The sequence below is a fragment of the Scophthalmus maximus genome, chromosome 15 (assembly GCF_022379125.1).
Source record: "Scophthalmus maximus strain ysfricsl-2021 chromosome 15, ASM2237912v1, whole genome shotgun sequence".
Taxonomy (NCBI): domain Eukaryota; kingdom Metazoa; phylum Chordata; class Actinopteri; order Pleuronectiformes; family Scophthalmidae; genus Scophthalmus; species Scophthalmus maximus.
In genome coordinates this window covers 15,602,397-15,616,235 of record NC_061529.1, presented here as the reverse complement: position 1 = coordinate 15,616,235, position 13,839 = coordinate 15,602,397, and the positions used below count along the sequence as shown (strand labels likewise).

General features: G+C 41.7%; 1 protein-coding gene across 8 annotated transcripts; it reads right to left on the bottom strand.

Annotated features, from left to right (window-relative positions):
• Window positions 1–1,369: 1,369 nt before the first annotated feature.
• Window positions 1,370–7,917, bottom strand: LOC118286663. 8 transcript variants are annotated; one of them, XM_035611263.2, is made up of 8 exons: window positions 7,762–7,897; window positions 5,189–5,257; window positions 4,974–5,042; window positions 3,724–4,695; window positions 3,128–3,276; window positions 2,774–2,874; window positions 2,504–2,597; window positions 1,370–1,966 (listed from the first exon to the last, which is right to left on the bottom strand). In XM_035611263.2, exons 4-8 carry the CDS (start codon window positions 4,687–4,689, stop codon window positions 1,837–1,839), a joined length of 1,440 nt encoding a protein of 479 aa, XP_035467156.2. In that variant the 5' UTR covers window positions 4,690–4,695; window positions 4,974–5,042; window positions 5,189–5,257; window positions 7,762–7,897; the 3' UTR covers window positions 1,370–1,836. The 8 variants fall into 8 exon arrangements, with proteins under 8 accessions (XP_035467156.2, XP_035467158.2, XP_035467159.2 ...); XM_035611265.2 differs by lacking the exon at window positions 7,762–7,897 and adding an exon at window positions 7,501–7,667 and having other exon boundaries at window positions 4,976–5,042; XM_035611266.2 differs by lacking the exon at window positions 5,189–5,257 and having other exon boundaries at window positions 4,976–5,042; window positions 7,762–7,914.
• Window positions 7,918–13,839: the final 5,922 nt, after the last annotated feature.

Below are 13,839 nucleotides of genomic sequence, written 5' to 3'. Positions count from 1 at the left end.
AGGATCCCTGACAAAGAATATATGGTGACCGCCATCTCTTTGGATTAGTGGGGCGTACACAGACACACACACATTAAATTAAACTGTGGTTCATCCATCACTGGTGGTTTTCTAACATCTCCAGATCTTATTATTTTGCCAGGTTGGTTTGTTTGAAGCCTAAAGTTTCACATTTTCATCAGCTCCATGTTTGGCTTTATTGGGGGGTTGGTTTGACTGAGATTGCGTCCACTGCGCATCCACTTACACTTGCATCCATGCACCAATTGGACGGACCAGCTGTCAATCACGCTGTATCGACACTACAGCGCTTCATGGTCTATTCCCGAGGGGACTTGGCCTTTTGACAATATCTTGACTGATTTTGTCAAAACCAATAAAAATCAATGGACTGACAAAGCGTGAAAGAAATTTCACAACAATGCTCCTGAAGCTGGCCCCACTGGCCACAACTCGGGAATAATGGGGGGGTATTGACGTACCTCTGTTGGCCTCGCCTTGCATGCTCTCAGCACAACTGTACTGTAAACCAGAATGAGGCGAGGCATTTGTCACACGCAGGGAGAATATAGTGAGGGGTGGTAAATCGATGTGCTTTTGGCTGAAGCCCTGCTCCAACTATTCTTCCGCTCATTTACACTTATCTCTCATGTAGGCTGCCACTATACTCCGACACGGAGCGTGGAGCCGCAGAAAGAGTCTGAGCTTCTGGTCCGGTGGTGAGTGGGCCGGGAGAGATATGTTTAAGATAAATAAAATCATTGCACAGCACTGAAGTCATGCACTCTACATCGCCGAGGCCTAATTTGTTGGCGTGTTTTGTTTTTGCAAAGGGGAAGAATCTACAGAAATCAATAACTGCACAGGGTTGAAATGTGTGCATGTATGTTTCACGCACACAGCTCAGAGATGATCCTCTCTCCTGGTGTGTTCAAAAGCGGTTTAGGCAGAACGGTGGCTCCAGCTCGTGAGCGATGCACAGAAATAAACAGGCAGTGTCTGACGGCCGAAAACACACACTGAAGCAAACACAGAGACATAGGAGCCAGGGCTGCTAAGTCTCTTGGAAAATAAATGTTTTGGTGCACACACAAAAGCGACAGTTAACGGACGGTGAGGAAATATTAGCTAATTTTTTTTACAGAACATGCATTGCTTTAGAAAAGCGCTAACTGCCCCAGGGATATGGAGAAGACATGACGCTGAGATGATGGTGTCTGAGAATTGAATGACTTGTATTCAAGGCTGGATTTACATTTGCATTATTAATTACCATACTTTTTCCTGTACTATACCTGAAATCAACAACTTACCTTCCAATGTCGACTGTAAGTTTGAAGTAAAGGGACAATGTAACAGGAACATTTGATAGTTTTTTCAAGTTTCTGATATTTAATTCTTTAACACATAACACACAGAAACAAAGGGGCAAGAAGAACATTTACACTTCTTCCGTTAATGAACATTAATGGTGAATACTTTTGAACTCGACAAAACAAATATTACAAAATTTTAAATGGCACAAGTACAAACATTCCGAAATACACTTTAAAACAGGCATCTTTTCAAATCTAAAGTGCTTGTTCTGTATCATAACGTCAAAATCCATTAAAACATGCATAGATTGTTATATAAAAAGGTACATGCAAATTTGAAAGACAACAAAAACAAAACTTTAACACACTTTAACTGCCAAACTTAAATACTCACCACATATTAAACTACAGAAGAAAAAAAAGTGCAAACGTTGATATGAGGCCCTTTGTCTGCCTGGTATTGCAGCGTCCAACTGAGTAAAAACAGTTGAGTTTGATAAGTGATCTGTCCCACGAGTCCTCAGGGTAAAGGACTTCTCTGAAATGTTTTGGGGACATAGGCAAAGCGCTTATGTGTTTTATTGTTTTTTTCCTGCCATTCCTGAAGTGTCATTGTTGACGTCATATTTCTGAAGCGTCTTTGGTAGTTCCTGAAATTAAGAACAGATTCTGAGTTTCACATCGCTTGAAACAGGTGAGATGTTCTGATAACAATACCAGTTTCAGAAATGCCTCCAATACTGAAAAAAATGCTGGAGCGGGAATCAGCTGGTATGCAAATCTATGTACCAATCAGATACCACATCTTTAAAGTATAGTCACCCAGAAAACTGCAATTTTCTTTCCCCAGAAATCACTGCTTCGCGTCAGTTGCACTTTACTGTTTATAAAGCAACAAAGCGGAAGGGATTTCTGTTAGTGTAGCGTTAGCCACAGCTAACGACAATGTCATCAATTTGGTAATATTTCACGCTGGAAGGTCCCACCAGTAAAACTGTGATGTTTAATATTGTCGACAGCATGAAAAATACAGGCTGAAGGTATTTTATTTTACTTCTAGAAGTATTTAGTTTTTAAGTTGTTGTTGAAGCTTTTTTTAATCGCACTGGTATCGGATCGGTACTGAGTATCGGCCAATATCCATAGTCTAGGTATCGGAATCTGTCTAATTTAATAATGTACAGTACCTGCGTGTGAGGTCGGAGGGATGCTGCCACTCACTTGTGCCTGGTGTCTCTTCCGCGACATGATTCATGAGGTTGAGGAGCTCAGTCATGACATCTTGAGAAAGAGATTTAAAATAGATTTCAAGAAATTAATATTTATATTTATCGATGTTTGACTGATTCGGGGGGGGGGGTGCCTTGAAAAACTTACAAGAACGTGACACAACAAAATATATATATATTTTTTAAGATGTGATTCTGTAAGATTCCTGTTACAACTCAGGTTCCTACCTTGATCTGCTCCTGGATGCTCGTTTATGTGTCGGGAGACGGAGCTCACATAACACTGTTTTTTACACTCCCAGTCCACATCCCTGTGAAAATTCTCCAGCCTGAAAAATAATATATTTACATGAGCCTTCTGAACTGCAGTCAACCATACGAGACATCTCGTGCTTCAGACAGCAGTTTATGAGTACAGTGAAAGCAAAACCATGCTGAATTACCTTAACTACTGATGAAACAGGCAACAATATGAGACCATCATGGTGGATAGACACAGTCCCTCACAACCACTAAACCACAGAATAAAAACTGTTTAACATGGTCATACAGCTCCCCCTAGATGTGAAGATATTATAGTACCTTTTTCTTTTGCCACTGCAGACATAGTTGTCACTGTGGGAAGCCTTTGGCACAGGAGGTTCTGCTGTTTTACTGCTACTGGTGGTGCTGCTGCTGCTGCTGGTGCTGGTGGTGGTGTGCTGGCTGGGAACCACCACAACCGATTTCACCTTGAAAAATCAGAGTTTGTGGGTTTGAGCACTACTGTACAGAAATGAATTCAGAAAACTACAGGGTTTCCCGTCCATCATAAGACTTGGATGCAGCAACTTAAACTAAATGAACAGAAAACTTTGCTGAAGTTTGAAGCGTTTGCTGAATCCAACGTGGCACGTTCATATGAAGGATATGAATATGAAAATGTTCTTGCATGAAGCCCAAAATGTAATTGTGTAACTCTGGAGCAAGCACCAGTGCAATTTTACAAAGTGTTGCATTATGGGTTATTGGGAGGCTGAAGGCCTCTGCTGCCACAGAGGACATAAATTCATGAGTGATATTGAGTTCTTTGTGTTTCGTAAGTAGAAAGCTTTCAGGCGCAACCTGAAAGGGCGGTAAAACATCATCAAAGTTTTTACACTTCTTTACGGCTTCTTCTTACAGCTTAGGCAACTTACCTGTACTTGCAGAGGTAAGGTGGAGTCATAGCTGGTGTCTAAAGTCACTTCGTCACCATCAAGTGTGTCATGAGTAAGGTCAATAAAATCCACCACGCCTCGCTGCACATCCTCTGTCACCTTTGGCCTCTCGCGGCCGGTGTCGAACTTCGCTTTGAGACTGTGGCACATCGATGACTCAAACATTGGGGGACCGATATTCCACGTCTCCTCAACATCACCATCTAAAGGATCTGACTCCACAGACTCCAGTGGTGGACCACTAACAGCAGGACACAAATCATTAACTGCGAAGGACACATGCTGTCCTGACACTGCAGCTTGTTCAGACGATATTTCAGGATGCAACCCATCCTGGGCACCTTTGACCTCACCTATCCGGTGCAAGGGGTTATACGAAGCTGCAGAACGCTGAATGTATCCTGATGGAGGGGAGTTATTTGCTTCTTTGTGGTCCTTTATAGAGAACATCGAGAAATAACCCTCATCTTCTTCTTCCTCTGTTACGTTCAGATGCATTTCTTTCTTCAGCCCCTCTCGTCCTTCCTCCACTTGTTTCCCCTCTCGTCCTTCTACCACTTGTTGACCTTTGCCCCTTTCCGGCGTTCTTGTCCACGTGGAACTTGGGATCGGCATATTTTGAAAGGTGTCGCACCTTTTGCAGCTCTCTCCATTTTCAGAGAATCCCTCAGCGTCATCCGGAGTGAGGCACAAGATGTCGTCAACATCGCAGTCAAAAGCAGGTGCCTGATCTAAAATCACCCCCTCACATTTAGTAATGTGGAGAATGGTCCCCACGTTACCTTCCTGCACTGACGGGGACCCACAACCCACATGCTCAGGGTGCAAGGGGACACTGAGCCCAGTCTTGTAATGGGGGCTGCAGTAGTCCGTGAAAGGCCCGGACATGGCTGGATTAAGCCTACTGAAAACAACTGTGCACTCGGAGTGTCCTTTTTTGTCCATCAATGTCTGTTGGAAACACACACACACACACACACACACACACACACACACACACACACACACACACACACACACACACACACACACACACACACACACACACACACACACACACACACACACACACACACACACACACACACACACACACACACACACGTCAAGATCTCCATTAGGGAAAATTATAAACACACTGATAAGAGCTGAATCAATGTATGAACACTTTTAACAGTGGCAGATAATCAAGTATTTAAAGAAAAGCAAAAATCATCATTAGATCCTACACAGGATTTTTTTTTTAAAGGCTCTTGGTCACTTCAGTAGGTTTGGGTCGTCGCACCGCCTCTTCAGTCCTGTCAGAGTCAAAAACAAACAAGCTTTTTTTACAAAGGAAAATAGAGCGCAACAGTGAGGTTCTGGAAGTGAAAATCCCATTCATATTCTCCATTGACATTTTGATTATTAGCCATAATGTCGTAACTATCCAAGGTTGACTCACCACAAGCTATGAGGTTGCGAAACGATGGAATATGAACCTGTAGAAGCCATGAGTCGGTACGATATCAACCTTGTTTCAAGAAAAACATGATTTACTCACAATGTGATTGAGAAATACTACACTGCCCACAATCCTAAAGTGTAACATCGGCGTCTCTGATTGGTGGAGCTCACTGTTACCACGCAAACGCTTACTGCACGCGCAAACTTCATGGCGGCTAGTGATGCTGCGTTCCATTGTATTCGGAACTCGGGGTCGGGGTTTTCGCTCCATTACACCTCGGAACTCTAAATTACAGACCTGCGAGTCGGTCGGAGGTCGTTACTCGAACGCCTTCTCGAGTCAGAATTGCGACCCAGATGGTCGGAGGAACCCCACCAACCCCGACTTCGGAGTTCCGAGCTCCGAGTTACTGGTACCTGCTGCTACCACTGAACTCTACGGTCATTATACACTTTATACGCTCACAAAACACAAGCTGCAATACAAGACGAGACAATATAAACACTGAAGTGATGATGATTAAGGTTAAATTCAAGAAGAAGCTAAACTGTCGTTGGAAATGCAATCGCAATGGCTTAATGGACGGGTAGGTCCTTCGCTCTTCAAATAATTATGTAAACAGTCTTGTACCTTTACCTTTTCTTCTGTTTTCCAATTATTTTCTTGCCTAGAATGAAATGTTTTATGGTAACGATTCATTTCGTAGCTTGTTGGCTTGGTTTCAGGATTAAAACTCTTTATATAAGGATTTTATGAAATGTCAATGGAAAAAAAATGAATGGGAAATTCCCTTCCGGAACCGGAGCTGTTAGAGAAGTGGGCAGCCACTGGTGTGACCATTGGTCATTAGTGCTTCCTCAAAAGCGCTGATGAGGGGGAAATTAATCAGTATCAGTTTTGTGAAAATGTTCTAGTTACATAACTTAAACTAAACCTAACCAACGGGTAAGTCAGATGTGACCAAACACAAACTTACTAATACATGCGGCTTCATCCTCACTAACTCATACTGTGTGGTAGGGCTGGGCGATAAAACGATAACGATATGTATCGCGATAGACACGTAATCAATATCAATAGAAAATGCGTTCGATAGAACGTTTCGATCATTTTTTTTCCTCGTTGGAAGAAAGCGGAGCAAAGAGTCTAGCTACGCCGGCCCTCGTCCTCTGGTACCTAGCAACGTATGGAGTGACACGCCTAATAGCCAATCACGTAACAGTATCACGTTTGGTTGCGCCATCTCGTTGGCTCGTGTTTGTGTTTCTTAGGTCATAAAAATGATCAATAATTATTGATATCGACCGATATGAAACACTTATCTCGCCCAGCCCTACTTTGTGGCCAAGCTCAGCTCAAACCGACAGGGATTCATATCAAATTCAAAGAAAAGGAGGGAAAGAAAGTTTAAATTAAATAAACACGTTTCCCGATGTGGCAACTAAAAGGCACAGAGCTCAAAAGTGAAACATCGTTGATATCGTTCTCTCTCTCTCTCTCTCTCTATATATATATATATATATATATATGGTATATATAGATAGGTAGAAGATAGATAGATAGATATAGCATCTATATATAGATAAATCATAGCCAGTCACTAAAACAAGCTAAGTTTGGTTCTTGTGCTTCTGAAATTATATATTATAATAATAATAAATTTCATTTATAGAGCCCTTTTCATTGCTAAAAACAATCTCAAAGTGAATTGTTCATCACCTGTGCTTGCTTTACGACTTTATCTTATCAGATATAAGATGAAGGTGAAAATGAACCCACAATGTCAGTTTAAATTATAAACTAAACTGTTTCATTTCAACTCATCCCTAGATGAGACTGATTCGTTCCACCCAAGTCTAACTTCATCCCAAAATGACACTTACATTGTTCAATGTGATCTAGCAGAGATCATTACTCACGTATGATATCTGTATTGTCGGGCATTGAGGTAAATACAATTGACGTTAAAGATTTTTTTTTCTGCATTTGATTTGTTTCTGTTAAAACCCAGAGAATGTCGCGGGTCAATCGGACCAAAAAGTGAACACAATAGCACGGTTGAATGACACACGTACACTACACTACTACCAGTGACATAGGTCACAGTACCACACACGAGGTGGATTCAAGCGTCACGGGGACTTCATCTCGTTCATTTTCTTCAAGCGAGAAGTTTTAACTCCACTCATCTGTCAGAGATGTTGAAGCTATGGTTCGCGTCCATTCAATTCATTTGGCAAAAAGCCTCAGACGTTGGCGGGAGAGAGAGAAGTTGGTAATAGACATAATATTCAGTATCTTTACGTTACCTGTCGTCGAACCACAGCGAAGTGCTCCGACTCTCAGCGAACACAACTTTCGGTGAACGTTGAAAATGTGGGTCAGACGTCGGCTAGCGTTAGCTTGGCTAGCTCCCTCCAACGTTTACCGGTTATTTTACCCCCCAAAAAAAGTCGCCAGTGCGCCTGCGCGCGGCGCACACACTTCGTGTCGGCCGACCGTTTTTTGTTTTTTTTGCGCCAAGCCTCTGAAAAGTCTGCAAGAACAACCGGCGCTCAATGCAAACTCACCCGCTGTGGGAAGATGTGCAGAGCGAAGACGCGCCGAACCCGCCGCTCGCTGTGTCGGCCGCGCGCACAGGTGCGCGGCAGCGCGCGGTGCGAGGCGGCGGTCTGCGTGGGGCGCAGGGGGGCGCGTTCAAGTTCGGACGTCTGTCGGGATCGGGAACGTTCGGTTGTACGCCCCATTCCCGCCTCGTCCAGCCTCCTCTTCAACATGCGGACGGTTGCGAGGTTTTCTTTCAAAAATACTCATTTAGGTATAATTGTAGAAAAACAAAAAACAGGATTTTTTAAAAATCAATAACATCATCATCATTACCAAATATTATATACGCAAATAGCGATATGCAAAAACGGCCTCATTATGGACTGTACTTTAAAATGAAATTCCTTTGCTAAAAAAATCCATTTAACATGTCTGACTTATTTTAGCCCCTTGTGTCATATTTTATAATTTTCTGTTTTTCATTTTTCATTCATTTCATTTACTGTCTATGTTATATTATATCATATATTATATATCAAAAGTTAAAAATGTTCATATTAACATATACATATTTTTGTAGGCGGTACATGACCTCTTATTACATAACAAAATGTGAATTGCAACATGTGGACCTTGTCTTTGAACTTGTGTTTGTAATATGTTCATTCAAATTAAGTTTTTAAAAAATTAAAATTAAAATTAAAAAACATTCCAAACCTGTCTCAGTGTATTCCAGGATGATCACGTGTGGCCAGAAGACCAGTCTGAATCATGCGACATTGTTTTCTTGTGTGTTGATCTGTTAACACGACAAGAAGAAATGTAGTCACAGCCTGTGAATAGTATGTCGATGTAGCTTACAAACTACAGGCATGACATTTCTATTTGTTAAAAAACAGAAAAAGAAAGCTTGTCTTGTGAATTACATGGAAGTGAAAACGTGAATGCAACTTCACGTCTACTGCCAGCAGGTGGCAGTGCAGCGTCACACATGGCAACACAGTTAAATACTCAGCTCTTTATTGGCATCAGTTCACACAAATCATGAAGGAACATTTGCCCCACCTAATTGGATATCACCACAGTGATACACACACATGCTGAGCTTTCTATTGCCGAGGTCTTGAGGAATCTGCGGCCGAGACTTCTGCCCCAACACAGCAGAGGAGAAGGAAACCCGCGTCGGCCAATTACCTTCAGCTTCAGATTCCTTTTTCACTGAGCAAATAGAATAAACTTGACTTCAGGACAGGGGCCACAGTGAAGCATTTTTCATTTATTTTATTTTGTACAAAATGCAACTTACACATATGAAACATGAATGAGTAATATAAAATAAGCATGTTTCAGCTGGTGGCTTTATTGGTCAGCTGGCATCTGTTGTATAGCAGTGCTCCACACACAACGTTCACTTTTTTTGTCACTCACAACACATTTGGCATTCTTACATTTAGTCACTTTGAAGTCACCCGGTCGGAATCCATACGTTTGCCAAAAGAGGCACAGAGGCATGCGTGTAATATCGGATATCGTCAGTCAATGAGCGTATAAACTGAGGGTAACACTACTCAAATACTCAAGTAGGACTATATTCAATTCACCCGATGAGTTAACTCATATGTGTTTACTCATATCCAGCTTCAGCTCTGTTAAACATAACGGAGCTGATCAGTCACGTACACACACACACACACACACACACACACACACACATTTCCAGACAAACTGGTTGGTTCACCTTCTTGAACTTATAAGAACTTAGAAAATCTGGGGATTTTTAATTATCTTATTGTATACTTAATGTATCTAACCTCCTAAATAACACATTCTCTGACTGGCTATCTTTGAATAGGAAAACGGCACTTCATATGTCTTGGTGAGTTCTGGCCAAAACTGTTTTGTCAATGATCCAGCAGATGAGTGTTGTCTCTGCAACTACTTCCTCCACCCGTGCAACTTATGAAGGGACTGGCCATTAGGCAATTCAAACATTAAACCAAACCTTTCATGTGAGCTTCTGCTCTCAACCTAGAATGTTAAACCTGCAGCTTTTACGACCTTTCCAAAGGTCCAGCTTGTAGTTCTCTTGCACAGATTCATTTCCAAAAATACAAAACTAATCTTTGCTCTACTGTCAGAGTTTGTTAAATTCACTCCCATCGTTGGCTTGTTTCAGCACATGCCGTGTTAGAGGGTCGAAGAGACATAATGCTCCCAAACCACCTGCGACATATTTCTTCGCCACATCATGGGAAACATTGAGAGGAGCGTCATTCACATAACATAAAAGTTATTCTTCTGTGCTGTTACAGGTTGAGTAATCTGCACAACCTCAAAGTCTGACTCATGACCTAGAGTAACCCCACAACGGAACCTGACTGGCTGTGATAGAGCAGCACAACGGCATTACAAATTGTAAATATTGAACTGAAACCTTCTAATTTTAAAGCCACAGAGTTCATTTGGTGGTATCTTTGGTCGTATGAGATACAGTGAGAGTGCGGGACTTTGGTTTCAGACTGAGCTTCATCCTTGCACTTTCTTGCCCTGGTTCACTTCTCGTGGGTAAACCTTCACATTTGCACAAGCATTTCCTGTGAGTAAGAGTCCCCCAACAAGCAGAAGTCTGAACACGTTTAACTTGTCAACTGCTGCACAAGACATTGACAGATGCGGGACATGAGGCTGCAGCGGGGTCGTTTTCCTCTCACCCCAACAAAGTATCACAGACCATCACCCACTAATCTCTCAGAACTTGCCTCGGCATGTTCAGTTGATTTGGATTGCCCCATGTTTGCCTCCGATTTTTTTTTACCCGGAAATGCCTTCCATGTATGGTCACACAGGTCCGGCGGCGTGCTTCCTGCAGAAGCCAAGGGCCGGAAGCTGGCAGATATTGCCATCGCGGACCGGTTTGATCCTGTCAGTGGGAGTTCCCCCTTGGCTTCAATTTAAACACACTCACAAACAAGACTATCAGCATTCCAAAGCTTCCTCCACAGGTTTGTCTTACACCGAAAATAATGATTTTCCACTTGAATATGATACAATATACTCTGATGAAAGTGTGGCATAATGATTCAAGATTGATTCAAGTTGGTATACGTACCAAGAAATGAAATAGGTCACGGTGGCGAGAGTGATGGAGTACGTAATCATCAGCGTGTACATGATAACAGTTTCACCATGCTGAGTTTTGTTAATTGTTTGCGCTGCACAAACAGCATGACAGCGTCGGTTGTCAACCACTTTCCACCTTAACATCTAACAAACAGATTGCCATGGCAAATTTTGTACAGGCGTCCATGGCCCCCAGAGAATAAGGACTCTTTTCTCTCGCACCACCACGAGGGTCCCATTCGTAGTTCTAAGTGAAGCATCCCAACAATTATTTGAAGGATTGTAATTACATTTGGAACAGACCTTACCCCCCCCCCCAAAAAAAAAGTTTACATTCATTTGAGGGGGAAAAAAACTCAAAACACTGCTGTGCTGAGTCGATGATTCAAATCAATGGTTAATCAGTTGTTTGAAATCAGTGCCACGCGGTCAACGCAGGTGTGAAGACCTTTTCAAAACCTAATCCTCATCTATACAAAAGGGGCAGTCGCCTCCAGCTGCTGTTTGAAATCCTGACAGTGCTGTTGTGTTCATGTGGTGCGAGTGTACGTTGCGTCACCAACTCGGATCACGTTGTCACAGATTTTATCGGTAGTTATTGTTTTGTCTGTTCTTTCACTTTTGGCTGCACACGTCCACACACATACACCTCATGATAACTGTACAACAAGGCTCTCACACGATGACATCACCTAATTAACCTAAGTCCATGACCCCAGTGAATCAGAAGTTAGGTAGTGTTTCATAAATGACCTTTTCATCAAATGTACTTATAAATAACTCCATGTGAACATTCAAGTTATGGTATGTAACTCCCTACCTTTGTGCTGTGTTCTCTACTCACACAGTTGACATCACATTTGGAATACATTTTTTTACACTGACTCATCCTCTCTCTCTCTCTCTGTACAGTATCATTAAAACTTCCTTTCCTGTTACAAGTTGTCTCACACGACAGGAGCTAGCTCCACCTTACCCAGCTCCATTGGCTGGAGACAAGTCACCAGATATTGCATCACACCCGTTACTATAAAACACTTGGTTACATTTGACAACAATAAAAACAAAAGCCAACTCTCGTTTTCGACTTTGATTTTTAATAATTTTTTTTGGCAAGGAAAGCTAGAAAGTTTAACATGATTCCAAAAGATACAAGACACAGATTCCATAAGGCAGTGGACAGAAAGGACCCGTATCATTTAACACATACAATGACTGGACATGACAACTTCACAACATAAGTAAAACAGTACCACTTCACTGTGGCCTATTTAAAAAAAAAAAATGCACTGGCTAGAATCCTACATTATTGCATCCAAACCTATAAAGACCTATTAAATATTAAGGTATATAAATAAAATATTATAATACAATATTTATAATTAATAACAATATGTCTATCTGCATAAACATACTGGGTATCATTTGATATTTCATAAATACATATAGGGTATTGTCCAACAGTAGGACGATAAATATATTACTGAAAATAGAATCATATTGTTATCCACTCTTGGAATATTATATCATATATATAAATATAAAGCCATCTGTATGTCTCACTGTTATAATAATGCTACAGGAATGTGTAAGGGACCTCCACTCCCACGACGCTACGACTCTCCATGCTTCCGCAGCTTTCGTTTCATGTTAACATACACTACGGGGTCCTGGGGAAGATACTGCTTTGCTACGGGGCTCTGGTCCTCAAAGTGCATTCTCTGATGCAGCAAAGAGTCCATCAGCTTCCACAGCCTCAAGAACTTTTCACCTGTGCACCAATACTTCATAGCCAACTACCGGCTGTGCAAAACGCATTAATGTCGGGACTATTAAGATACAAACCCTGCTACTGAGCCGAGATGCTGCCTTGTCAAACATCATTTTAAATCTGAGAAATGGGCCCATTTAAAAACTCTCTTTTCCAAACACAAGGCCATATGTGGTTAAAACTGGTGAAGGACAATGCTGTTGTGTTAGAGTCTGCCATGTCCAGTCACGCACATGTCTGCAGACGACAGTGGTGGATGTGAAGTGTTCCGAGGTACAAAGTCTTTGCGCGATACTGATACATTTCCAAATCTAACGAAAGAACCTGGACTGATTTACATTCATTGACAGTGCGAGGAATATGTGAAAGCATTTTCCTGCAGATATGGTAGTTGATAAATTGCCATGATTGCATAAGATCAGAGGGATGTGAGATGGAATCATCTGTATCGTTTGGATGGGTCTCCTACAGAAAAAGGCACTTCACGCTGATTTTCGCCAAATGCGAAAATACTGGTGCAAAAGTTAATACAATAATAAAAGTACATTGTGCTAAAAGATTGTAGAAAAAGGATCAGAAGCATAAATGTAGTTCTCAGCAGCAGAAGTAGATGTAAGGTTGTTACAGTATATTTGCTGAGAAACTATTTGAGCTGGCAGTCGACTATCGAGAGATAGTACGGAAAGATGAAGAAAAAAAGTGATGTCCCTTGTTACAAGCTGATGGAATTATCTGCCTCCTCAGCTGCTTCCAGGTCAACCTTCATTACAGGAGTGTAGGTTTTTTGTAACCATTTGAGAATTTCACATCTGTATTTGTAGCCCAGGTAACAGATCAGCAGGAGCGGTACAGGAATAATAACGCCGGCAATCCAGGAGAGGGAACCCTCTGTAGCTAGAAAACAGTATTTTGAGAATTAATCTACCAACACCCAACAAAAAATGAATCATCAAAAGCTACAAAAAAATGTTTGAGGCGGAAAACCCCCCTCAACATATCAACTTTACACTGACCCAACACAACGAGAGGGAGAGACTCTGATACAAAGATCTGGAATTCAAAGTAAATTATTACCTTTGTCTTTCGGAGACGGAACAATTCCACTGCAGTTGGCTGTAAAAAGAGAACATTCATACATCAGAACATGGGAAAAATGGAAATAAACATTTCACTTTAAAATACATGAGGGGGGGGGGGGTTACAATCAATG